Source organism: Penicillium rubens (assembly GCF_028828025.1).
Source record: "Penicillium rubens strain IBT 27055 chromosome Unknown utg000002l_segment0_segment0, whole genome shotgun sequence".
NCBI classification, from domain to species: domain Eukaryota; kingdom Fungi; phylum Ascomycota; class Eurotiomycetes; order Eurotiales; family Aspergillaceae; genus Penicillium; species Penicillium rubens.
This window is the reverse complement of record NW_026890600.1, coordinates 4441037-4465349: the sequence shown is the minus strand read 5'-3', so window position 1 is coordinate 4465349 and position 24313 is coordinate 4441037. Positions and strand designations below refer to the sequence as shown.

The 24313-nt window shown below is 49.6% G+C and overlaps 11 protein-coding genes across 11 annotated transcripts; 6 read left to right on the top strand and 5 right to left on the bottom strand.

Annotated features, from left to right (window-relative positions):
• Positions 1–149: 149 nt before the first annotated feature.
• On the bottom strand, positions 150–2207 carry N7525_004182 (uncharacterized protein; the record flags this gene model as incomplete). The annotated part of the gene is made up of 1 exon (XM_002566049.2): positions 150–2207. The coding sequence occupies one exon, from the start codon at positions 2205–2207 to the stop codon at positions 150–152; it is 2058 nt and encodes a 685-aa protein (XP_002566095.1).
• Positions 2208–2877: 670 nt separating this feature from the next.
• On the top strand, positions 2878–5262 carry abp2 (putative ARS binding protein Abp2; the record flags this gene model as incomplete). The annotated part of the gene is made up of 2 exons (XM_061212946.1): positions 2878–3537; positions 3592–5262. 2 exons carry the CDS (start codon positions 2878–2880, stop codon positions 5260–5262), a joined length of 2331 nt encoding a protein of 776 aa, XP_061069967.1.
• Positions 5263–5911: 649 nt separating this feature from the next.
• N7525_004180 (uncharacterized protein) lies at positions 5912–6360 on the top strand (the record flags this gene model as incomplete). The annotated part of the gene is made up of 3 exons (XM_061212945.1): positions 5912–5989; positions 6092–6147; positions 6201–6360. 3 exons carry the CDS (start codon positions 5912–5914, stop codon positions 6358–6360), a joined length of 294 nt encoding a protein of 97 aa, XP_061069966.1.
• Positions 6361–6772: 412 nt separating this feature from the next.
• N7525_004179 (uncharacterized protein) lies at positions 6773–7308 on the bottom strand (the record flags this gene model as incomplete). The annotated part of the gene is made up of 3 exons (XM_061212944.1): positions 6773–6979; positions 7033–7155; positions 7228–7308. 3 exons carry the CDS (start codon positions 7306–7308, stop codon positions 6773–6775), a joined length of 411 nt encoding a protein of 136 aa, XP_061069965.1.
• A 1157-nt stretch (positions 7309–8465) lies between these two features.
• Positions 8466–9215, bottom strand: N7525_004178 (uncharacterized protein; the record flags this gene model as incomplete). The annotated part of the gene is made up of 2 exons (XM_002566051.2): positions 8466–9071; positions 9129–9215. The coding sequence occupies 2 exons, from the start codon at positions 9213–9215 to the stop codon at positions 8466–8468; spliced, it is 693 nt and encodes a 230-aa protein (XP_002566097.2).
• Positions 9216–10260: 1045 nt separating this feature from the next.
• Positions 10261–11487, top strand: N7525_004177 (ketohexokinase; the record flags this gene model as incomplete). The annotated part of the gene is made up of 6 exons (XM_002566052.2): positions 10261–10307; positions 10367–10769; positions 10830–10988; positions 11036–11097; positions 11151–11258; positions 11319–11487. The coding sequence occupies 6 exons, from the start codon at positions 10261–10263 to the stop codon at positions 11485–11487; spliced, it is 948 nt and encodes a 315-aa protein (XP_002566098.2).
• Positions 11488–11962: 475 nt separating this feature from the next.
• N7525_004176 (ribosome biogenesis protein BRX1) lies at positions 11963–13114 on the top strand (the record flags this gene model as incomplete). Its single annotated transcript, XM_002566053.2, has 2 exons — positions 11963–12198; positions 12265–13114. The coding sequence occupies 2 exons, from the start codon at positions 11963–11965 to the stop codon at positions 13112–13114; spliced, it is 1086 nt and encodes a 361-aa protein (XP_002566099.1).
• Positions 13115–13813: 699 nt separating this feature from the next.
• N7525_004175 (F-box protein) lies at positions 13814–14905 on the top strand (the record flags this gene model as incomplete). The annotated part of the gene is made up of 1 exon (XM_002566054.2): positions 13814–14905. One exon carries the CDS (start codon positions 13814–13816, stop codon positions 14903–14905), a length of 1092 nt encoding a protein of 363 aa, XP_002566100.2.
• A 755-nt stretch (positions 14906–15660) lies between these two features.
• N7525_004174 (Rab family GTPase) lies at positions 15661–16568 on the bottom strand (the record flags this gene model as incomplete). The annotated part of the gene is made up of 5 exons (XM_002566055.1): positions 15661–15785; positions 15836–15916; positions 15966–16355; positions 16465–16477; positions 16548–16568. The coding sequence occupies 5 exons, from the start codon at positions 16566–16568 to the stop codon at positions 15661–15663; spliced, it is 630 nt and encodes a 209-aa protein (XP_002566101.1).
• A 555-nt stretch (positions 16569–17123) lies between these two features.
• On the top strand, positions 17124–21254 carry N7525_004173 (uncharacterized protein; the record flags this gene model as incomplete). Its single annotated transcript, XM_061212943.1, has 4 exons — positions 17124–19370; positions 19425–20237; positions 20292–20641; positions 20699–21254. The coding sequence occupies 4 exons, from the start codon at positions 17124–17126 to the stop codon at positions 21252–21254; spliced, it is 3966 nt and encodes a 1321-aa protein (XP_061069964.1).
• A 420-nt stretch (positions 21255–21674) lies between these two features.
• N7525_004172 (putative ATP-dependent Clp protease) lies at positions 21675–23575 on the bottom strand (the record flags this gene model as incomplete). The annotated part of the gene is made up of 2 exons (XM_061212942.1): positions 21675–23071; positions 23137–23575. 2 exons carry the CDS (start codon positions 23573–23575, stop codon positions 21675–21677), a joined length of 1836 nt encoding a protein of 611 aa, XP_061069963.1.
• Positions 23576–24313: the final 738 nt, after the last annotated feature.

The window sequence follows — 24313 nt, the reverse complement described above, 5'->3', positions numbered from 1 at the left end:
AACATATCGGCATAAAAGGAAGAAAGAACCCACCCGTCCAAGCGCATGATAGAGCCCGAGAGACGACATGGTTATAGATACAAAACGGTACTGCTGTTGGGATTTCGCCATAGCTTATTACCCCGAGCGTCCCTGGGTTGGCTAGAAGTTCATTCGCCCGCCCAGTCCTCGTCGCCACTGAGTTCATCATCTAGGAAATCCTCTTCGGTCAGTTGGAACTCAGTCGGTCGCTGATTGTCGATCCGAATGTTCACAATATCGCACATTCCCTGTACCTTCCCGGCTTCAGACTGTGGAGTCCCCATTAACGAAGAATCACTAGCAGCATCGTCAGTTTCGTGGGTTCTTTGACGTGCAAGCCGAGTGCTTTGTCGTTTAGAGGAAGTCGATGGGCCACTATCAGCCGTGGATGGCCGTGTTGATGACCCAGCATCAGGTTCATCGGGGTCATTCCTTGTGGGGGATGTGGTGGGTTTGAGGGAGCGTTTCTGAAGGGAGCGGAGGTTCGGGTCTGGTGGCATGCTTCGTCGTAGGAATACCTTTTCGAGGAGGCCGATCCACCGCTCACGAAAATTGGCACGGTCACGCCAGCCAATCTTTAGGATTGCACTAATGGTCAATCGACGTAGATCATGAAGTTTAGGTGCCGCATTCACCAGCGAAGTGAAAAAGACCTCCGCAGTAGCGTCGTCCCATTTGCGTAACTGGGTGAGCTCGATTTCTCGGAGCTTTACTGGCCATGTGGGAACTTCGGTTTGGACAAGTAGAGCTTCGAAGTGTGGCTCAACGTCGCGATAACTGGACGCATCATGCATAGAAAGGTCCATTTTGAAAACTTCGAGATTCTCACAGCAATGAGCCAAATTTTGGATGAAAGACATGTTGAGATGGCGATTGTGGCTTAGACTGAGCTCTCGGAGATTGGTGCCATGTAAGGACAGATAGGCTGTGAGATCAGATGACCACAATCGATCACAGTTGTTCAGAGTGAGCGAATGGAGGGTATTTGGTAGATTGATCAGAATTTCCCCGCTGACCAATGAGCTTTCAATAAACTCCAGTCGCTGAAGCTCTGGAAGCATATCAAGGGCTTCGAGGAGACCAGCCTCTTTGGCAGCGGAAGTTTCTTCATCGGAATTATCGAAACGGAGCAACTTCAGCTCCTTCAGGCCCTGAAAAGCGCGCCGGGAGTGCATTCTCACCATCATTTCGACAAGCTCATCAGTTTCTAAGAAGCGACTGTTCCACTCCCAACTACGGAGGGTAATGCCGCGGTTCTCGATTGCGGAAAAGAGAGCGTCTGGATAAGTCCACTTTGATTGGGCAATCTGCCATTGAGGTATTCCCACCGTGTAATCATCTTTGTGGTATAGTCGTACCGTGTGTAAACGAGGAGTCTTTTCAATCAGTTGAGCAAGGTCGAAGTATCCAGGTCCACTTTTATAAACGAGAATTGGTTCAACCTCAACATGGAGTTGCTTGATCTTGCTAGAGTAGTTCATCGAGAGAGACTCTTGTGGGCGTTCCAGCAAAGAGAGGAGCACATGGCTCCTGGGGGCAGGAAGAAGAGGGGGACAGTGATAGAGTGCGGCCAGCGCAGGCTCATGAAAGCTTCGACACAGCAAAGCGACATTGACCAGCCATTTGACAGAGTCATTGCGGGTCGAACGGCTTTCGTCGAGTAATGGATGTGATGCGCGCAAGAAAATGTCAAGAAGAATTTGGTAGGGGAGAGTTTGCCAGGGAGGAATGACACCGGAACCCAGAAAGATCGGGTCATCCACATGTGTCTTGGCACGCTTTTGCAGGGCACTCCCAATTTGATTGGGTTTCGATCGTTTGGTCTGCTTTGGCTTCGGGGTGGTTGCAGCGCGCCGAGGAGGTTTGGGTTTGGAAGTGCGGGTAGTCACAGATTTAGGATCCGGGTTTGGTGCATCCGGGCTTGGTGCGTCGATCGGCGCATCTACCAATGCATCGGACTCTTCGTCTTCCACAGCCCCATCAAAGCTAGCATCTGTCGAATCTTCACGATAGGACTTCGGCATTCGAGTTGTACTACGCGACCTAAGAGATAACGAGGCACGCCTTGAGCCAGACATTACTCTCGATTCATCTTGAGATGAGCTTTCCTCGTGGTAGGTCTGCACCTTGGTGCGGCTGGACCGCATAGGTCGAGTGGACCTTGAGCGCGAACTCGAGGGCGCCATGACGGATAAGATCGCGCTAGGATAAGAGAGTGGGTAGCAGAGACCCGAGCCACATTGTACGCACGACGTCGCGCGCGCAACAATAAGAGCAGAAAGTCAATATCGCTTGGCTTGTGGAGGCGACAAATATGCGATTATTGTCGTTCAAATTGACCCTTGCGATGGTCCGGGTGAGTCCGGTTTCTTTTGACGGATGATGTCGAAGAGGCCGAGAATGCCAAGACGACGGGCTTATCGATAACACCTAGGATGTGCCAAGACGAGTTAGCCTTATTGAGGTTAGCTCACACGTGATAGCCAGGCAGGAACCCCGCCCTCAGGCCACGGCACTAGTCCTCATTAGGGAGCACTAGATGGCCCCAAAATAGATTCTCAGCTTGAGCTTTAAAGATGGGCGCTTCCAGCCACCTCGAGGGGAAACCTCCTGGAACCCTGCACCATCGGCGCGTTGCTGTTCAGCATCTGGTTTTCTTCCCTTTTTCTTTGTATTCATACATCGAACATTTTGTGTTGAAGATAGCCTACATCTATTCCGCGGCTCTTAATTTGACGATAATGACGACTTGCCTATGCGACCTAGGATCCGCTTGATTGTTTGCCTGCATCGCGCTTCTAGCTTTATTCTACAATTAAATCTAGAAGTGTGTCGCTCCAAATCGCCAAATTTCAGATGGAAACATCATTTCCTGTTATCATGGACTCCACCGATCGCCCGAGCCGTGGTGAGCTCGGCGGACCGCAAATGGTCATTCAACAATATGCGCGATATCCTCCGACATTGGAATCAACGTTGCAGAGTGCTTCCTCCCTGGGGAGTGCTCGTAGCCAAATAGATATCAACAAATCGCCACCTTTACAGCGAAGAGAAACCCCCAGGAGCTTACAGTCTTCCCCGAGGGGCATGCGTTCTGCTATACCGCCATCATCGGCCAACCGCTCCGGAACATCCATGTCTCCACCATTATTCGATCCTCATCGCCATCAGCCGATGAAAGATCCTGCCGATCACGCAGATTCCCGAGTTCTTCCGTCACGGGATATCACTGACGAGACGATCGATGATGCCTATGTCGCATTCATCTTGTACTGCAATCCTAATGTTCCATCCTCAGTTGACACGTCAGATCTGCGAAAGACCTTTCGGTGTCTCCCGCGGAGTGATGGAAAGAGCTTCAACATCTTTACCCTATATGGGCTCATTCGAAAGCGGCTGCAGAATGAAGAGTTGAAGACGTGGATCCAATTAGCAATTGAATTGGGGGTCGAACCACCTGACATTGAAAAGAAGCAAAGCACCCAGAAGGTGCAGCAGTACACAGTTCGGCTCAAGGTACGTCTGTTATCAAACCTCCAGCCCATATTTCGTCTTGCTAATCTCACCCAGCGGTGGATGCGTGCTATGCATATCGATGCTTTCTTTGAATATTGCATGGGATTGCCCCATTCTTACTATACGCAGCTCCCACCATCCGGTCCTTTCGTCAGCGAGTCCCGCGATGGTGTATTATTGGAAGAAGATCTCGCACTCAGGGCACTTGTTCCACAATGGAAGCCAAAGCGGGGAAGAAAAAGGGTTGAGGATAGGTACATCGAGGAAGACAGAGCGATCAAGCGGCCCCAGTTGGATACGTCTGTTGGCACCGTACAGCAGGGTAGTTTTCAGTCCCATTCCGTAACATTCCCACAGAGTGCGATTCCATTCAGTGCATTTCCTGATGATATGGAACCAAACGACCCCTGGACAGCGGCGACCTCGTCATATCCGAATGGTTCAGGGCCGGATCAGCCAAGTCAAGATACACGCTGGAGACTTCCTGACCGGGATGCCTCTCCTGCTAATTATCCACAGTCTGCTATCATCCCACGGAGTCATCTACCATCAGATGTCCACATGTCAGCCGAGCCAAGGTCGGCAGTCACCCCGTCAACCGGTGAAAAGAGCCGTTCTAGGAGACGGCATGGCCCTGCAGTTTCATCTGCTTGGCCGAACAGCAACGGCTTGTCCGCTGGAAAAGGCCGAGGAAGGCCACCAAATAGAGGGTCATCGTCGGGTTCCTTTTCTACCTTCCAGGTCAATCCTAGTCGGGAATCATCACAAGCACCCAACCCGAATAATCAACCTCCGTCACTTGCCCTTGAGAGAAATCCGCCCCAAATATTTCAGACCCCACCTCACAATCAGCCTCCGACGTCTGTCTCTCACGGGAGACCGAATAAACTTCAATTGCAGGTCCCTCAACATTCAGGGGCACCGGTTCGACTAGCCACACCACCGAGACTAGTAGTTAATGGTGTGAATGGTGCTGTCATTCCTGGGTCTGAAGAGCCCAATGGTTCCCGCCAATATCCCACCACAGATACTCCAAAGAATGGTATCACTAGTCAGACATGCTCCGGTGGGCAAGGCAATGCAGTCGCTACTACAAATCCCTCCATCGATGACATTGTTCATGTACTTTCTGCAGAGCTTCTTCGTGCTAGGCTGACAGGGCGGACGGGGACGCTCGGTTCCCATGAGGCGGGTGCCCTAGCTTCGGCGATGGTGATCAATTTGTCTTCATTATATTCTCAGTTCCAACTTGGAAATCTTTCTCTGCTACTGGCTTTTCACCTTGGCGTTGGTCATCATTTCGGATTCGCAGGCACTCCAGGGTCACTGGTTGTCAAGGCCGAGCGTGTCATTCCAAGCAGCGATGGAAATGGGGGGGCTTCAGCCTCCAACGACTCATTCAGTGAGGTCCACTATACCGTCTCCCATGAGTACAAGGCTTCAAACCAATTTTCGATGCAAATAACGCTCGCAAATGTCAATCCTACTATAGGAGGGACAGGTGCGTCTGACCACACAAGCGCGATTGTGGGTCCGAGTCAAGAGAATATTGACAACGATAAGACGGTGGAGCTGGATTCTGACGATGATGATCCCAGCCATCCTGTTTCCGAGGCAACATGGAAGCAGCGTTACACAAGACTCCGTGCTCAGATGCAGAAAAAGGAGCAGGCTTTGTCACAATACAAACGAAAGATCGTGGAATCTGTGATGGCGGACATATAACTCTTGTCAACGGAATGTCTCTCTTAGACTTATGTCAAGATCTTAGCGTCATGTTTTTGTCCATTTTTGATATCTACTTTGCAGGCCCCTTTTGTTTTTGTTTTTTCGATAGGATACCCCTTTGATAAGTTCAATCCTACTGTTTGAATACGCTTCAATGAAATTCACTACGTTAGCCGCTCTATTGAGGCTGGCTTGAGATTCCTTTGCCCTGATACCCTATGGGAACGCAATCAAGAGCTATGGATAGAATAACTAGTGAATCTTTGGGTTTAAGCATTCCTTAGTCCGCATACTCCCTCTCCTCCTAGAGAACAAAAGGATATCAAGTTTGCTTGGAAATTATGCTAAGGTCAATCAAGGTGCTTTCATCGCACAGCTTGATGATGTTACTCTAAGCAATGCCACTGTTTAATTGTATTTGAACAAATAATTCTTCTTGTTAGCCAAAACTGTAGTCAAATCCAGTGGTTTTACCTCAAGAAGGAGCCCTCAAGTGGCACCTGGGACCGTAACGCGCGTTGAGGCTCATCTAAAGACAAATGCAGGTCCTTGCCTCCGTCCTCTCCTATCCCAGCCATCCCGCTTCTATCATCACATACGTCACTACATCAAACAGCAACCAATTCAATCGTATGATCCTGCCAAAATGACTTCCGTCAATACACCCGAGGAGCAGGCCATCGCCTTTCTTCTGACCTGTGTGGAGAATTCCCAGAAGGGCAAGGTACGTAACACCTGATTTCAAGCTCGCTCTCTCACAATGTCCACAAATTACGACGTTTCCCTACCCAATACACCCGCTAATCTTACTGGCTATGTATTACAGATCAACTGGGACAACGTGTCACTCGATATCGGCGTCAATATGACACCCGAGGCTGCGTAAGCTCTTCCGCTATGGTACAAGTTCTATTGCAATTATTGACAATCAGCAGCAGGAAATACTACTTCAGCATCGTAAAGAATGCCAAAGAGTTTGAGCGCTCTGACAAATATCCCGAACTCCCCGGAGACCCTTCCTGGCAGTCCATCACGGCCGATGATGCTGAGATTCCCATCATCATTGTCGAAGGCCGAAATGATATCATTGATTAGCAAAGGTACACTTTGGATCTTGATCCATTGTCCTCACAATGGCTTGGAAATGAAGATAGGTATCTTTGGGTTCTCATCACTGCGCGGTCTTTGCTGTTTTCTGGTTCGAGCACTATCTATCTAGAGAACTGAATACTATGAATTTCAATTATCCACATCGGACGATAGTGACATCGGTACTGGTTAATTCCGACTACACAATTGACGGTTAGAGGAGCCTCTAGAGAGAGACCTGGAGATCAAGAATTGCGCTTCCAAACGTTTGTACTTGGTGACTCCCCTACAAGAAGTGTCTCTCATTAAAATAGAGCGCATATTGAATTAGAGGCTATCATCTTCCGGGCACCTACCCTGTAGCTTGATCGCAGAATCCTCGCACACCGAAGACCTCTTTTGCTCGAGTTTTGGCAGATCAGGCTTGCATCTTCTTCTTCTTATCGTCCTCCGAGCTTTTGCCCCTCTTTTCGGTGGCAATTTTGTCCGAATGTGTCTTCAAGTTCTCGCTCACAATATCCATGTCGTCTTTCTCGGCTTCGAGCGTCTTGGTTTCCTTCAGCTTCGGCTTCGGCGGAGGCTGGGCCACTTTGGGGGAAGCCGCCTCAGTAGAAGAGGTTTCTGGCTATTCGATTAAATTAGTTAAGATGTTATCTGGATGGAGAGAGGTCGGCTTGCCTTGTCATCGCCATAGATATGGCCGTTGGTCAGATTATGCGCTTTCTTGAGCTTGGCATACTTCTTCTGAAACGACTTTCCACTAGCATAGCCGAAGTCCTTGGCCACGAGCGCAAGATTGACCTGTATATCCAGTTAAGCATGTCGACAGTTGGTTCAAGCCAAACCCCCACCGGAGTCTTTAATGCGTCGTACCTTGTTGGTTTCCTTGTCGGTGTGTTTCTTGATCGAGTCTAGATACTCCTGGTCCGGAGGGTCGTTCTTGTAAGAAGGCATTGCTTCGGCGATCTCGGGAGGGAATCTCCAGGCGCCTTCAATAAGGGTAGATGTTTCTGAAGATAAATCAAATTTTGGGTGGAAAGCAAAACGACAAGTCGCAGATCGCCCTAGGAGACGTGTTTAATGCTTTTAATTCGTTTGGCTCGTTTGGTTCGTTTGGATGCCCTTTGATGCATTTTCCAGTGGACGTAAACGTCGATTATATCAGCGTTTGGGCAGGCTGCTGTATTGATATGAGCTGAGTTATATCACTTGTCGAAAGTCCCAGATTTGCTATTCTTGGAAAAAGTTCGCTGAACGGAACGTGGAGATGTATGCTCACAGCGTGATACCAGGATTTGCTTAACGAGGCACAGTTATGATCAACCTATCAATGTTCATATCATATCCAATGACTTGGTGAACCCTAGGTCAGTTTTATGGCTATCTATGTGCGAAGGAGACGGGAAATTGCTAATGGACTGGGAAATAACATGTTCTTGCTCAAGACTTGATCATATATCGATCCCCGAATTCCTGGCGCCAGATCGAACATGGGACTCCCACGATACTTGTAGGAGACATAAACATATCATGCTTAACTTTGACAAGCAACAAAAACGCAGAGACTAAATCAGCAAACTCTATGATAATAACGAGGGGTACTAGCTGATGAACAAATGAACGAGGCCCTTCTAGTCTCTAACAAGACATGATCTAATCTTGGATCTTTTCAACTTTGACAACAACCTGGTGATCTTCCTGGTTCTGTGTACTCGGTGCCCCCTCCTCGGTCTCTTTTTCTTCTTCAACTGTCACAGCGGGGTCTTGCTGGCAGGTTTGCTGCTGTTGCTGTTGCTGTTGCTGTTGCTGTTGCTGTTGCTGTTGCTGTTGCTGTTGCTGTTGCTGTTGCTGTTGCTGTTGCTGTTGCTGTTGCTGTTGCTGTTGCTGTTGCTGTTGCTGTTGCTGTTGCTGTTGCTGTTGCTGTTGCTGTTGCTGTTGCTGTTGCTGTTGCTGTTGCTGTTGCTGTTGCTGTTGCTGTTGCTGTTGCTGTTGCTGTTGCTGTTGCTGTTGCTGTTGCTGTTGCTGTTGCTGTTGCTGTTGCTGTTGCTGTTGCTGTTGCTGTTGCTGTTGCTGTTGCTGTTGCTGTTGCTGCTGCTGTTCTTCTTCGACTTTTACAGTCGGGCTCTCCTGGCGAGGAGGGGGAGTGGTTCCCAGTTGATGGTTGGGGCATAATTGGTGAAATGGTTGATTTGGTCAAACTCCCTAAAGTCGAAAGATTGGGTGCCGGGTGCTGAATAAGGGTAACCAGTTGACGCGGTCGGGAACTCGTATGGATTCCCATGCATGAAGGACAATGATGTTCCGGGACTGGGAGACGGTATTGCAGATGGTATGTTTGACGCCAGCTGGAATTGCGTCGAGGCAAAATCCTGAGGAAAATAATACTGTCCTTCGGTGCTGTCTAACATCAACTGCGGGGAATGCTGCATAAAGCTCTGTATGTTCGCATTGCCTTGAATGCCCGGTTCGCACTTTACGAAGGGATTGCCCGGAAGAGAAGAATCAGTCGATTCCATGGGCATCATGAATGGTGGAGCCATGGGAAATATGCCTTGCATCTCAGCAGGGGGTTCCATGGTCTTTCCCTTCTTGTTCTTTTGCTTTGGTTTGCTCGCTCCTGTTGTTCCTTCCATCTGTTGTCGGAAACGGGAATACCGCATACGAGCGGCATGACCATTGGAGACTTCGACCTCGGAAGCGACCTTATTCCAGTCGACCTATATTCAAAATAAGATCAGATCAATCTTCAGTTAAAGGTAGGGCAATAAACTGACCGACTTCAAGTCCAATTGCTTGATGATTGTGTAGAGAAACTTTGCAGTAGGAGTGTCTGTCTCTAACACCTTGTTTCGCTGGCCCATGGTGGAAAAATGGTCTCAGTTGCAGACTGATAAAGGTAGAGTTGTGAGGACAGTGGGATGAATACCTAGGTAGTTATTCGTATCGGTTATATAACTGGTATAGAATGAAAAAAGAATCATTGGGTTTGCCGGCCACATCAATGCTTGCTTTGTACTTTGAAAATGTAAGAGACAATAAGATATGTACGGACTTTATGCCTCTTCTATCAATCTAGTTTGCCTTCTTCAAACCCAATTTCATCCTGCAACATCCCGCCTGCTTCTTTATACTTATGCTTCAAGTGGGACGAATCAATGAATATTTGTATTTATAGTCAAATGGTCAAATAGCCAATCAAAAATGTAAATATAACCCTCTTTCTTTAGGTTTTCATAGAAAGTATACGAGGGCAAACCTCTTGGAAGCAGATGCTCAGGTCGTTGTATTAAGGTACACAGTGGTATATATTTGCCACGTGATGCTTATTACCCTAGTCCAACTCACCTGGGCATATCGAGGGACCAATCTTCTTAGTGAGAATAAGAGGATATAACTAGAAACCTAATGTAGAGACTGCATGAAACGCTATATAGCTGTAGATCCTTTGTGAAGTATAATGACTCATTGTGGACCATGTCCACGGCTATAGAACTGCAAAACGGTTCTTGATGCTAAGACAAACATACATTGTATATACCTATAGCCAAGCTACATATCTCGGAAAAGGCGCGGGCTTCCAACCCTCCAGACATTGAAGGTCAACCTAGGCACGGGGTCCACAGGTCCACGGCAGGTTGCGAAGGAGCACCTGGGCATAACTACCTAGTTAGTCAACTATAGTTATTGTCAAAAGCGGTCTAAAATCAGGCATAAACCAGGCATTTAAGGCATCAATCCTGGAAAATCAGGCATTTGACCTTTGGCTGTTCCACGGGTGGACCTAACTTTGGAAAGCCACCGGTATCCTCGACTCGATCAACGACACTGATTAAATAAACGAGCCAAACAGGCGCTAGCTCCTCCTTCCAAGGGAAACGGAAACATATTCTTGTCAAAATTGTGGCTATGACTTTAGTAGCTATAGGGGCGTGCTACCTTGACACAATTCTAACGTGAGTTCTGTCCGTAAGTGGTTTCCATCTGGAGAGTGGTATTCACATGCTTCGATTAGAGCCCCATATTACCCTGGTGAAGATGAGAAGCTTCGTGCATCCAGAATCAGTCGCCGGCGCGGTGGAAACTGCCCAAACACCCTCGAAGTTCTAGGGCAGTTGTTACAGTACGGGCCCTCGAGTGCCGAATCATCACTGAATCTCATTGCTGTCCTCCCCTCCAAAAGCTCAGTACCATGTCAACAAATCCAATCAAGCTTGGGGAATATGGTTCGGCTAGATAGGTGCATTTACAGAGAGGGGTTCAGTGAGCCAGCTTCCAGTTACATTATTACAAGTCAGGCCACCGGTAGTAGGACGATTGTCAATTACAACGAGCTGCCGGAAATGACTCGCACTGAGTTCGCAACTGCTGTTGAGCCCCTGCGTGCGGTAACTGATCGACCCTGGTTTCACTTTGAGGTGCATTAAATATTTGGCCAGGTGCTCAGCTGGTCGTGATACACGCTAACTCGGACTCAGGGCCGTGCACCAGATGTAACCTTGGAATGTATTCGTTATCTTCGGAAGTATTTTCCAGGGGCGGAAATCAGTGTTGAGGTGGAAAAACCAGGCCGGCCAGGCTTGCAGGAGCTTGCAGACGTGGCAGATGTTGTTATCTACTCGAAGGGCTGGGCCCAGGTGAGATTTTATTTTCGGCTCTCTAAGCACATCTAATAGCTGAGCAGAGCAATGGATATACATCCGCTGAGGATTGCTTGCGGGATCAATCATTGAAGACAAGCCGAGCGTAGGCTTTACTGTCCAAATCCTCAGAGCAATAATCTAATCTACGGTCTACAGATCCTTGCTGTGCTGTACTTGGGGTTCTGACGGGGCTGCAGCACTTGAACCAAAAATTGGCAACTTTGCTCATGTCCCGGCGCATACTGAAGAAGCGGGAGTCGTCGAGTGAGTTTTGAGCTTTCCAATGTACAACAGCACCAATTAGGCCATACTAACAGTCTACAGCACCATCGGAGCTGGGGATACATTTAATGCTGGCTTGCTATACGGCCTCATTTATCGGGGTCGGTATTGGGGTTTCCGAAAGAAATTGGAGTTTGCAAATCTGATTGCCGGCTTGAAGGTCACCCAAGAGGGCTTTACGGAACTGCAAAGAGCGTTGAACGTTCCATGATATTGACTCGCCTTTTCCTCAACCGAATTCTGTCGGATCTTTGAATTGTCGAAATTACAATCGAAGTAGTTGTCTTTTGTCAGGTCAATTTAGTTAATGTGCAAGAATGAAACACATATTTTGACACAATGAGAGACTTTTCTGGTCTGTTGAACATCAGTCTATCTTTTGAAGTGACATTGACATATAGATCCTGGAGGGTAAGTATGAAAGAATATGCTGTAGTTCACATTTCCCAAAATCATAAAGCAAGCCGGCTATGAAAACACCAACAAGCACTTGTTGCAACAAATGGAAGTTTGGCAGGAAGGTCAGGCGGTAAAGAGCAGCAAATAGATCAGTCGCCCACTTGGCACGTGATGCAACAAGGTCCAGGGCGGTGGAAAACAAAAAATATTCTGCCATCAACTTTTTGATCGCGGCCTTCTTTTGCACGTTCAATTTCAATTCCATTTTGACACAATCAACAGTCACCATGGCATCAGTTTACAAGAGTGTCTCAAAGAAGGCGGCTAGACAGCCCACTGAGGATGTGTCCGACGAGGATATGGAGATGGAGGAGCTCCTCAATGCGGAGGACGACACCACCGATAGCGAAGAGGAGGAGTCCGACGATGGCGAGGCGGCTGAGGTTGTGAAGAAGCAGCTTGCTTCTGGATTTATGCCCAAGACCCGAGTACTTATCTTGACCTCCAGAGGCGCTTCCTTCCGGTATGAGCATTGCACCTTGAGATATGTTGCATGGGTTTACTGATCTGACAATTTGCTTTTCTCTAGCCACCGACACCTCATGTCCGATATCTGCGGCCTTCTTCCCCATGCCCACAAAGAGACTAAGCTCGACACGAAAAAGAAGGCCGCTGGATATAACCTCCTCCTGAACTCTCTTGCCGATCTGCATTCCTGCAACGTTATCTTCTTCCTCGAGGCCAAGAAGAACGGCCAGGATCTTTATCTCTGGCTTTCACGCCCCCCTAATGGCCCCACTATTAAGTTCCATCTCAACAACTTGCACACAATGGGCGAGCTCGGCGCTGGATTCGCAGGGAATTGCCTGAAGGGCGGCCGCGGCTTGGTCGTGTTCGATCGGTCCTTCGACGAGCAAGGCCCGGATATGGGCGCTCCTGGCAGTGAATACCGCGCGCTCGTTCGGGAGATGCTGCGCGGAGTTTTCTGTGTGCCCAAGCGTGGTGTCAGAGGCATGAAGCCATTCATCGACCGCATCATTGGTATCTTTGGAGTGGACGGCAAGATCTGGATTCGCGTCTATGAGATCCGTGAGTCTGAGGCTGGCAAGAAGAAGGACGGCGATGAGACTATCAAGCCCGTACCGAAGGGCAAGGACAACAGTCTGCCCGAGGTTTCTCTGGTCGAGATTGGCCCCCGTTTCGTTCTGACCCCCATTGTCATTCTCGAGGGCAGCTTTGGTGGACCCGTCATCTACGAGAACAAGGAGTACGTCAGCCCCAACCAAGTCCGTAGCGACATCCGACGGGGCAAGGCTGGCCGTTACTCCCAGCGCCGAGACGGCCAGACTGATCGGGTGGCCAAGCGCTCCGATCTGGGACTGTCCGAGAACTCTGTGCGGAAGGTGGATGCATTGGATACAAGGAAGCTATTTGCATAGGGGGTTTGTGTTTTTGTTTCGTCGTGCTATTTCTAGACTTGATATCCCTCGGGATGATGTTTCGACTACATGTGTATATTTGATGCGACGATTTCATCATGGTCCGTTAAGGCGTCGGGGCAAAGTCTCATCCTGGTTAATTTCAAAAGTTGATTATTTCTATCTGTTCCTTTGTTTTGCCTATTTCACTGCCATCCGAACAGCTTTCTCTACAGAATAACAGGCAGGTTGGTCCCATGGTCCATCATGGACCTCGGGACGCAAGGGGCAACATTAGCTAAGCGCCATATAAAGCCCTCCCTGGCCTCGACGCCATCGCCCGAACCCAAGTCTGTCTTTGCCTCCTGACACCATCTATCATGGCATCTGTTTCGTTGGCTAGCCCTATATGGCTACAAGGCGCTTGCTCTTCCAATATGTTTACTTCTGACCCTATGCTGTCCCTTCCTTCTGTTAGCCCCAACGGCGGGGTCTATATCCAATAGGTCCACCGTACGCGTGATAAGTCTACGAGTTGCTGCTCGCTTCAATTCGTGACAACACTGTCTAAATCAATTCATTTATAAATCCTCGAAAATCAGCTATCTTCTTCCGAATTACCTGGCACAAACCCCTCATCAAGTAAGTCATCGCTCATTGACACTCTCTGAGTCACTCTAATGGTGTTTTCTTTACAGCAACCATATAGATCTTTCCATCATGCGAATTGATCATCTTGCAACGGAGCTTCTGCTCCATATATTTCGATCATGCGACTCAGTCTCCGATGTCTTGAATCTATCAGTCATCTGCCGTCGACTGCACCGCGTCCTCAACTCAACAAGCAAACTGCATATCTTAGCCAGTGCCGCGGAGACCGAATTTGGTCCCCTCGTCGATGCCATTCAAGTAGTGACGCAAAATGAAAGCCAGCCCGCTCATCTCATCCGACGTCCTCCTATGTCTGATTTCCTTCTGAAACAAGTCATTCAGCTGGGTATGGTGGCGCGAAAATGGGAGACGATCTACCCGTTTAAGAAGTGGAAGGTAGACTTTGAGAATCGTCGCTTGCTCACCGACGAAGAGCGATTCCGGCTGCGCCGCGCAGTATACCGACTATGGCTGTATCACAGTGCATTCCATTCCCATGTTTATGATCGCTATTCTCGTAGTCTTCGCCATGTGGTGTTGGAGCGCGCTCAGTTGCTCCACAACTGGTCCACGCAGGAGCTGGCCGAGATTGAGGATTTGCGTCTCGTCATGTGTGATATTGTCCAGAACCACATATGCCCTAGTAATGGGACCATTCAACGCAAATTCCGCAAGCGTTATCCAGACAGCAGCCAGCAACTCTCGTTCAATATCCACCTCAATTATCCTCCACTTTCAACTACTTCTCTGTCTTCCCAAGGTCACACCCTGGTTCACAAAGACCCTGCTGCCTCGATTCAACAATACTTCCATACGGCGCATCCGAGTAATTACGCCGAATCGCCAGCCAAATACCGGTCTCGGTTTCGCAATGACCTCTCCCATGATCCAGGCTATGAAGGTTGGGGTGATGAGATCCCGCATTACTATATCATGCAGGACATGCTCAAGCTCGATCCTGGCCAGATTTTATGGCTGCGCGACCATGCTTTGCTGAAGGAACAGGTAGAGGAGTATGTCTGGTCTCTAGGGGAATGGTTCCGCAACAACGGCGAAACGTTTGGTGACACGTTGGAATACGTTATGAATGAACGTGGGTTCGAGGTCGGAGAATTGCGATCTGCAGTGGCTGACCGTGACATGGGCATTGTCCTAGACTAGATTTGTGCTTGTCTTGTTTTTGAATCTATCGAAATACATATCTGTGCATGGACTTTTAATTTTTCTTGCTGTACGACATACCATATGGGTAAATTAATATATGAACTCACGCAAATACTCGAAATATGGAGGCCCTGTCGGCGCTGCAAATCGTATATACAACATAACGATCTCTTACTAGCAAGCACTGTCTATGGGTGGACACCCGTGGCCCCGGGGACAGGCGCTAGTCATCCAATTCGCTATAACAGGTTAGACCAGAGAAGTAAATTACCTTGTGGAGCACGTGGACCCTTTCCCTCATGACACAAGGCATTCACGCTTTTTCTTGTTGGCATTGCACGACTACATTGTACAGTTCTACTAAATGGGTGGAATGGATATACGAATTTGAGAATTTTCATACAAAAGCCACGCAGCCGCAATGTTAGACGCCCAACCAAGCTGTGTTCACCATCGTAGAAACATATCACACCCGTTGGGCGAACGGGAAAAAAAGGGGATCAATTTCCTTGGGGACCACGGGAAAAAAAAAAACGAACAAGAGAAAAGGACCGAAGGGGAATCCGGCAGCTGATACCATCAAGTCCGGTAAACTCCTATTCTTCCCGTGTGGCTTCTCTAGCAGATCCCGCCTGTGTATCATCTTTGTAGCCATCGAATTTCAGACTCCCAACACATATCAAGACCATCTCAACGTCGCATCACAAAAGAAGAGTCGTGGCAGTCGGTGCATCGTCCTTACGAAGGGTAATCTAGCAGCAGCCCTGCTTCTGCTCGCTGTCTTGCTTGCTGGGGTCGATAACGGGACGGCGGTCGAGGACCTGCTGGCCACCCTCTCCGTTGTCGAGAGCCTTGCTGGAAACGATGCGGTAGATTTCTATCGAAATTAGTCTTCAAATGCCAAATTCTATGAAATTGAAAACCAACCTGTAAGGATGTTCTGGAAGGCCAGCTCAACGTTGCTGGCATCAAGAGCAGAGGTCTCGATGAATGAAAGGTTGTTCTCGCCTACTGAATGTCAGCGCCACACTATGAAATCGATTGTCGGGAAACGAACTGGCAAACTGCTTGGCCTCCTCGGTGGGGACCGCACGCAGGTGGCGCAAATCGCTCTTGTTACCGACGAGCATGATGACGATGTTAGAGTCGGCGTGATCCCGTAGCTCCTTCAACCACCGGTTGACATTCTCGTAGGTCTGGTGCTTGCTAATATCGTAAACGAGGAGGGCGCCGACAGCGCCACGGTAGTAGGCAGAGGTAATCGCACGGTAGCGCTCCTGACCAGCGGTATCCCAAATCTGTGCCTTGATTGTCTTCGAATCGACTTGAATGGACCGGGTTGCGAACTCCACACCGATCGTTGACTTCGAATCCAGGTTGAACTCGTTGCGGGTGAAACGACTCAAGAGGTTAGATTTACCAACACCGGAGTCTCCAATAAGCACCACTGTTCACTCCACAATACCTCCGCGGTCAGCCTCGGGATCTTTTGTGAGGGGCAACAAGGGGTGGTGGATAAGACGAGGGCGGGCATCAGCGCAAGGTGGCGACGTTACCTTTGAAGAGAAACTGTGGGGGATATCATCGTCAGCATACAGTTCTGAAATATAGAGGATCTAGTCGTCCCAAATCAACTCACATCATATTCATCGTTGGCCATTTTGAATGTGGTCGAGCTAGTACAGCTCGAAAGGTGGTATCAAAGTACAGGTAAACGTGGCGGGCAAGTGAAGACTGAGGGGGTGTACTTGGAGACTTGAGAGGGTGAAAGTCAGATACGTCAGTACTGATCTCACAGCAGGCAGAAGGAAAACCAGGGGAGCGCACACACGGGAAGTAATAGAGAATCAGCAGGGGATAGTCAGTGATACCTGGGCCGAGTGTCTCTCCTTAATCGTGCCCACCCATTGTGGATTAGCGCATCACGTGGGTTGGCGTTTGGCATGCGGGCGGTATCTTTTATCGGGCAGTAATTGTAACTATCAAACTTTCTTGTTCTTGCTCTTGCTCGCCCTGCTCGTCTTGCTTTTGCTATGTCCTCGAGTGTTTTCCCCTTCTTTTCCCTTTCATATCCACCATATCCAACAGGCATGAAATACGGTAGGCACTCGCTCTATCTTAATATCCTGAGTACTGCCTTGCTTGTACCTTAAGCATGGCGTATTGGACGCTGCACAATGAAGCATTTGTTGACTTGATTCGCTAGGCTACTACAATGGCATCGCATTCTGAAATGGGCGATGCCCCTGATCAAAATGAAATTGGTGATGTCGACTCTCTGGCATCTACCGTAGAAAGCGACCCGGAAGCGGAGTACCTCGTGAATGACATCCATGCGGAACGGAGGTTCTACGTAGAACCAGATTCCGAGGATGACGAAGGTGTCTTTATTACTCAGTATTTGGTCGAGTGGACTGGGTACAGCATGGATAGGTGCAGCTGGGAGCCGAGGGAAATGTTTACTTCGGAAGAGACCCTAGATGCCTGGGAAAAAAAGAAAAAGCAAATTGTCGAGGGCAAGCTTAAGCCTAGCTTTAATCTCAAGTCATGGGAGAAGAAGATGGCTCAGTTGGAGAAGACGACAAAAAAGCGAAAAGAAGCCAGAAGGCGTAAACGAGAGCAAAGGGCACGACAGAAAAGCCTCCCTCAGGCTGAATCATCTCGACTGGCCAACTCCGATACGATAGATGCGCACGAGCCCGAAGCAGGTGTTGCATCTGACAGAGCTCCCAGTCCTCCATCCGTGGATTCTACCATCCAGGCCTTATTTGTTCCCGCTGAAACTCCGCCGCCATCAAAAGCTGTGGCTCGCCAGTCGTTGCAACAAATAGCACCTCCAACATCAGATACATCGGGTGCGCAAACCCCTGGGAACGAGTCGCCAGGATCAACAACCTTGGTTCCACAGGCAGAAACAACACTAGACAAGCCAAATTCACGACTCGCGAAGAGACTTAATACCAAGCACAAGCCCCCGGCGCGCCCGAAAAGCCCCCCACAAGCCGCAAAGCCAGCATTGTCTTCTTTTGGGACAGGCCCGGGAACCAAGCGCGCATACCGTGAAAATAAATGGAGCGAACGAGCACCGGATTTGTCACAGATGGAGCTGATGAAACCTTCTGAATTTCCACCAAGGACGAACATAGGCGCCACCACCTCAGTCGTTGGCCCATCTGTGACAAGTCCCAAATCCCCGAAAGCCGCAAACCAGCCTGCTTCTGAGAATTTGGTCAGCTTGACCTGTCCACTAAAAGCTGGTCAAACAAACGGTAAAGCTACGACACAGCCACAGAAGCCTGCTGTTCTCGCGCCCTCATCAGTCATGGCTCCTCCAGAGTCTCGCTCTTCGAAATTAAGCCCTACTGTCTCTATTTCCTCCTCAGCTACCCAACCAAAGCCCCTTCTACAGACCAACCTCACCCAGCCGGTCGATCCTGTGGATCCTACTGTCTCTACTTTCTCCCCGCGAGGTGAGGCTCTCTTGACAAATCCTGGGCGGTCAACCTCTGCCTTTACTGCGCCGTCATCAGCTCCCCGGGCCCCATTGCAGGACAATATCGACTCGCCTACCGGCCCTTCGGCCTCGCCTCGCACAGTCTCCCCCCCGGCTGTTCTTTCTGGAGCCCGTGCTAAGGCTACCTCAAAGAAACCTGCTGGACTCTCGGATTCCCCCACTGTTCTCTCACCAGCCATTCCAACTAGGGCCCATCTCGAGAGGCCTACTGAGAATCGAGGCTCTCGGGATAGCCGCGAGACAGTCCGAGGACATGACACATATAGACTGGAGTCAGCCTACAGCACAGTTAGGGCTGATACCTACCGACCGTCCGACCTCTCACGTCAGCCGTCCCCGTCTCGATGGTCACCACCACCTCGCCGGCTATCTCCACCCCGACGTTCACCACCACCTCGTCGGCCATCGCCATCCCGATGGTCACCACCACCTCGGCAATCGTCGCCCCTCCGACGATCACCACCCTCCCGAAGGTCGCGCTCACCACCTTCTCGTCGGCCATCGCCATCTCGATGGTCACCACCACCTCGCCGGCTATCTCCACCCCGACGTTCACCACCACCTCGGCGGTCGTCGCCCCTCCGACGATCACCACCCTCCCGAAAGTCACGATCACCGTCCCCCAGTCGACCGTCAAGGTCCTCTCGCCGTGATATGGGTAGTTCTTACATGGCGGCCCAAATTGCAAGAATGCCGGTTCGTAGTTGCCGGGCGCGCGGTTGCATTAACATTGGTGATTACTGGTGCAACAAAGCCTTGGGAGAGGTTCTTGTCCACATGTTTATCGGACCCGACAAGAGACCCCTCGGTGCTTTCAGACTATGCGACATCCGTCAGGATGTTCGGCAATCTCTGATATCGACTAAGAACCTAAAAACGAACCAAGTCGAGCTTTGGTTTAAGCACCTATGCACAGTCAGAGAGTACGAAAGATTGTGTGAATCCAGTGTCAGTATCAGATCCGTAGATTTGTCTCCCATATAATGCTAAAATTGGCCATAGGAGATAAATTCTGTACGGAGTACCGGCTGGGTCGAGGGTTTCAGCGACACCAACGAAAATCTCTTTCATCTAGCAGAGGATCTGCGAAAGGACGACCTCATCGCCATTCACTATCCTACGGAGCAAAGAAAGGGACCTCAAGTTGTCTGGCTTGCTTGGTCACGTGGATCACAGGAATTCAAGTTTCCACATCCTGATGATGAAGTGCCACCCGGAGTTCCTCTACTCGTTGCTGCTCGCAGTATGCTCGCGCCAATCATAGCTCTAGCGGCAAGTGGACCTAGCCAGCCTAGTGAACGACCGCATAGCCTTTTGCCAGATGCATCGCTTTCACTGCGCGTGGAGCCCCCTAGTACAAGTGATGGCCTAGGGTCTGGCAGTCCCGCAAGACGGTCGAACTTTCACCATGATACGAGAATGAGTGGGTCCTTGCAATCGCGAGAGACGCTGGCCCCAGCACCGGCCCAAACCCTTCTGCCCGCAAATCAACTCAAAGATAATTCAATTTGCACTAACCCCCAACCCCAAGGTAACCTCGCGAGTCAAGCGGCTCAAGCAGCAACTCAGGCGCTTGACGAGTACATGAAAGCCCACAAAATCAGTGTGGAAGAACTTGCGACAATCGAGGAAGGCGGAAAACTATCGAAGGCACATATGTTCTATCTGCACTTTCCCCGAGGCAATGAGGAAGTGGGAACGGACCTGGAGCTTCTGCAGGCACTTTTGAAATACTATGACAAGATCATTTTCACAAGCGACAGCCCCGAAGGTTGGGCAAAATTTGTGCACAGCAGCAGACAGGGCGTGGCCATAGTATGTGACCGATGTTTACACGTCCACAATTGTCAAACAACTAATTAAGAGCAGTTCCACGAATCATTCGCCGGATACGATACGTTTCAGCCTCCACTGAATTCTGTGCTTCCTACCAACTCGTTCAATTTCTGGATTGTTCGCATTCAAAGACCACTGGAATTAGTTGATCCCCGTTATTGTTCACCCGGTGACCACGGCCTACGCATCTTTCCATATGGCGGTGTCATACTTCTCACCGAAGATATGTTGACAGACCTAAAGGGGGTGGCGGTCACTCTCCAATGGATTCGGAATATAAACAAGTACAAACGCAGGTCTTGGACGCTGATGCTACCCCCCGGGATACTTGAGTGGATCGAAAGGAGACTCAGTGATAAGAAGTACTCGCAAGATCATGGGCTGTATGTTGTACCCCTTTACCGCTATTTGGCTCAGGCTTCTAACAAACCTAACCTTAGCCTGCTGCTCATCCACATGTTGATCATTAAGAACAATGCCACGGATGCTCACACCGGCTTGTTTGATAAAGCTAGTCTACACCTTAACTCAAAAAGCAACGTCATCGCACCCTCCCTTAATGAATACGGTACTCGCACAGAGCACCACGACCTCAAGATTCAGGACAAAGTCGAACGCGATGCAGATCATCTCGTCGAATTCTTCGCCGGATGGTCATTGATAAACATCCCACGCTTCCGAAACTTCATCGCTGTCACATCTCTGGGTGCTTCTACCGGGCAACGGTGGGACAAATGGGGCCATATGACTGCCATGCGAGGTGGTTTCGCCCATTTTTTCAAACGATTCAAAATAGACTCGGCAGGCCTTATGGGCTACCTGTCAGGTGGTACCAAGCTACAGTCTTCTACTAGCCAAATAACTACCCCGGTGACCGCGACCACACCCCAGACGCCTAATTGGGCATCTTACAACTCCAACGCCTCTGTCCAGTCTACCTTCACAGGAAGTCCGAACGGTAAGGGCACGAACAAGTACCCTGCTCCCTACAAGTGATCCTTGCGAAGTTCCGACCAAAGCAGGTTACGCGCACATACGCATGTTCTCCTTTTTGCACAATCTTTTGCGATACCCCGGTCGATCTGTTCTTGTATGTATTATGCATAAAAAGCTATGAGGTCATGAAATGAATTGAAATTAGTTAGTCACCATATGTGAGAGTCCACTAGGTAGCTTGCAGGAAGGCATACTAGTTTTGTCCAACTGCATTCAAAATTGAGACTCAATGCTTGATCAGTCATGGAAGACCTACCTAGGTATCGTACGAACGTTCGCGATCTTCAAAAGGATAGTTCTGCTAACCTGCACGCTAATTGCTGCCAATATAACTGGGATGAGAAGAAAACACCCGGAAAGATATAACTAGATAGACACCGGGAATGAGACGAAAGATGAAAGCGTATCATTTATTTACACTTAACCAGTCGCTCGATTCTGGTATTCCTGGAAGTTCAACCCATTGGAGCCATCTGCATCATCTTGCGTTTTACTCTTTTGATCCTGGTCTTTCTTTTCCCTGCGAGTTTTTGCTTCCCACTGGCTTTCCTCGGCGGAAATCATAGCATGGAAACGTCCGCCCTGTCCACGGGCAAGGTAGATGGGCTGTTCCTTGCGGTCGGCTACAGCCTCGGTCACGAGAACGAATTTCACACTCGAGCCGGGCGCTTCGAACATGGCGTCACTTAGAATGGTCTCCATCTCAGTTCGCAGCGCGCGTGCGCCGGTGCCCATTGCGAAGGCATTACCGGCGACTTTGTGGAGTGCCGGTGTGGTGAAGCGCAGCTCGATACCCGAGAGGGAGAATAGGGTCGTGTATTGGGCTAGAAGGGAGTTGCGGGGTTCGGTTAGGATGCGCATAAGTAAGGGTTGAGAGAGAGCAGAGAGAGCGGCGGTGACAGGAATCCTGCCGATCAACTCTGGGATGAAGCCGTAGCTTTGCAGGTCTGAGGGTGTTAACAGGTCGAGTGCGTTGAAATAGGTTGGCTCGGCGCCAGATCCAGCTGGCGAGGCAGAGGAGAAGAAAGGGAGATGCTTCTTATACAGCGCTTCTTCCTCAGACCCTGGGAGGATTGGAAGTGGCTGGTTGGTAGAGATATTGGGTGAACCGGGGAAATCACTAGTGTTTGACGCGGGCCGAACTGGCTGACCGAATCCTATGGATCCACGGGATATTCGATCCATGATAGCTTTGTGCAGTCCGACGAAGGCGCCAGAGAACACGAACAAAATGTTGTCCGTGCGCACATTGTACACTTCTCCCTTGCCAGCTGGGTTTGGGTTGTTGGGTTGAAATGACCCATTCCCCAAGGGACTGTTGGAGGGATAGCTATTCGGGGCACTAGTTGCGCGGGGGTTCTTCTCTGGCTTGGCCTGGACCTGCACGGTTGTGCCTTCAATGATCTTCAGGAGCGCTTGTTGTACGCCTTCACCGCCGACATCTTTGCCATGACTAACCTTCGCGGCTGCAATCTTGTCCACCTCATCAAGGACAATTATTCCACGCTCCGCCTGCTCCACGTTGTAGTCTGCAGCGGCCAAAAGTCGGTGAACACACACTTCGGCGTCCTCTCCAATGTAACCGGCTTGGGTGAACACAGTGCAGTCGGAAATACTGAAAGGCACAGAAAGCACCCGAGCAAGGGTCTTTGCCATAAGTGTCTTCCCTACACCAGACGGACCGAGTAACAAAATATTGGACTTTTCAAGCTGTAGCGGCGACGTATCGGCGAAATCTGCTTGTTCTAAGGGGGTGTTTGGGCGGGATCTGGGGGTTTGAGGTACGCTGGTAGTCTTCTGCACACCTGTAATATCATCTGTTGTACCGAAAAAATTAAATTAGAAAGCAAGCGGCAACATCAAAAATCAATAGGTGATATACCGTCTAAATGATGAGTCTCAAGTGCTTCCCTCCGCTGACGCTTCGCAAGAGCCTCGGCTGCTTCTTCCTCACGGCGCACCAACTCTTGCACGCGCTGGTAGTGATTGTACACGGCGACACTGAGCACTTTCTTCGCGCGATCCTGACCGACGACGTATTGATCGAGATATTGCTTTAAGACCTTCGGTGTGATGCGGGGGGCGCCAAAGGCCGGTGTTGATCCTAATGGTCCGGAAGTAGGGACTCCAGTTTCATAGCTACCAGTAAATGGCTGGGATGTAAATTCTGACCGGTTGAATTGAGACGACGTCGGAAATCTGGTGGAGGAGCTGGACAGTTTGCGTGTTGACCAGCTGTATGATTGAGGAAGCCGATACCGGGCAATGTCACGACAAGCCAAGGCGGCCGGCAGGCGACGCTGTAAATGCCGCCACAGCATTGCTCGGCGCCAGTAGATCACAGAAGGTTTATGAGAGACAGATAGAGAGCCCTTGATTCACAAAGCAAAGGAAGGACCTCGGGAGGATTGGAGAGCAATGGATCAGATACCGGATAGCTCCCCCGCAGGCCCCGGGGTGATCTTATCTGATGAGTCATCGGGCCGATGAACCGGCTATTCACGGATAAATTGCACTGCAATATAACGATCTGTATAGTATTATAGTATGTCGGTGGTAACTAGAGACAATTGAGAGTTATAATTCGGTGCTCGAAGCTTAAAATACGAGCCATGACAACCCTCAAATGCAGCGCATCTAGATCCATAATTCTCACAGTTGTCAAATCCCTGTTTCGATCCGTTGATGGCGACGAAAAATTACACTTATCTCAGTAAAGCAAATGCGTTAGGAGCCAGACCCACGTCTCACAAGTCATTTTGAGCGGACAACAATCCCCGTATCTACACTCCTCAGCAGGTATGGGATCTGAGGAGACGTACCATTCATCTCCTGGGGGTGTTGAGCAGCGAGGATTGGAATTATGCAGGAATATGTGCTTTAGAAAATGAGCTGGCTAGAAACATATCTTTCAATATTTGCTGTTGCAAATCCAGCTCTGTTTCCTAGATGAATATCATTTTTGCGCATTGATAGCATTGTCTCACCATAGAGCTCTACTATGCAGACAAAAATACGACTGCCTAAGTAGCTCTGTGTAGGGAGGGCAAGGGCAAGGG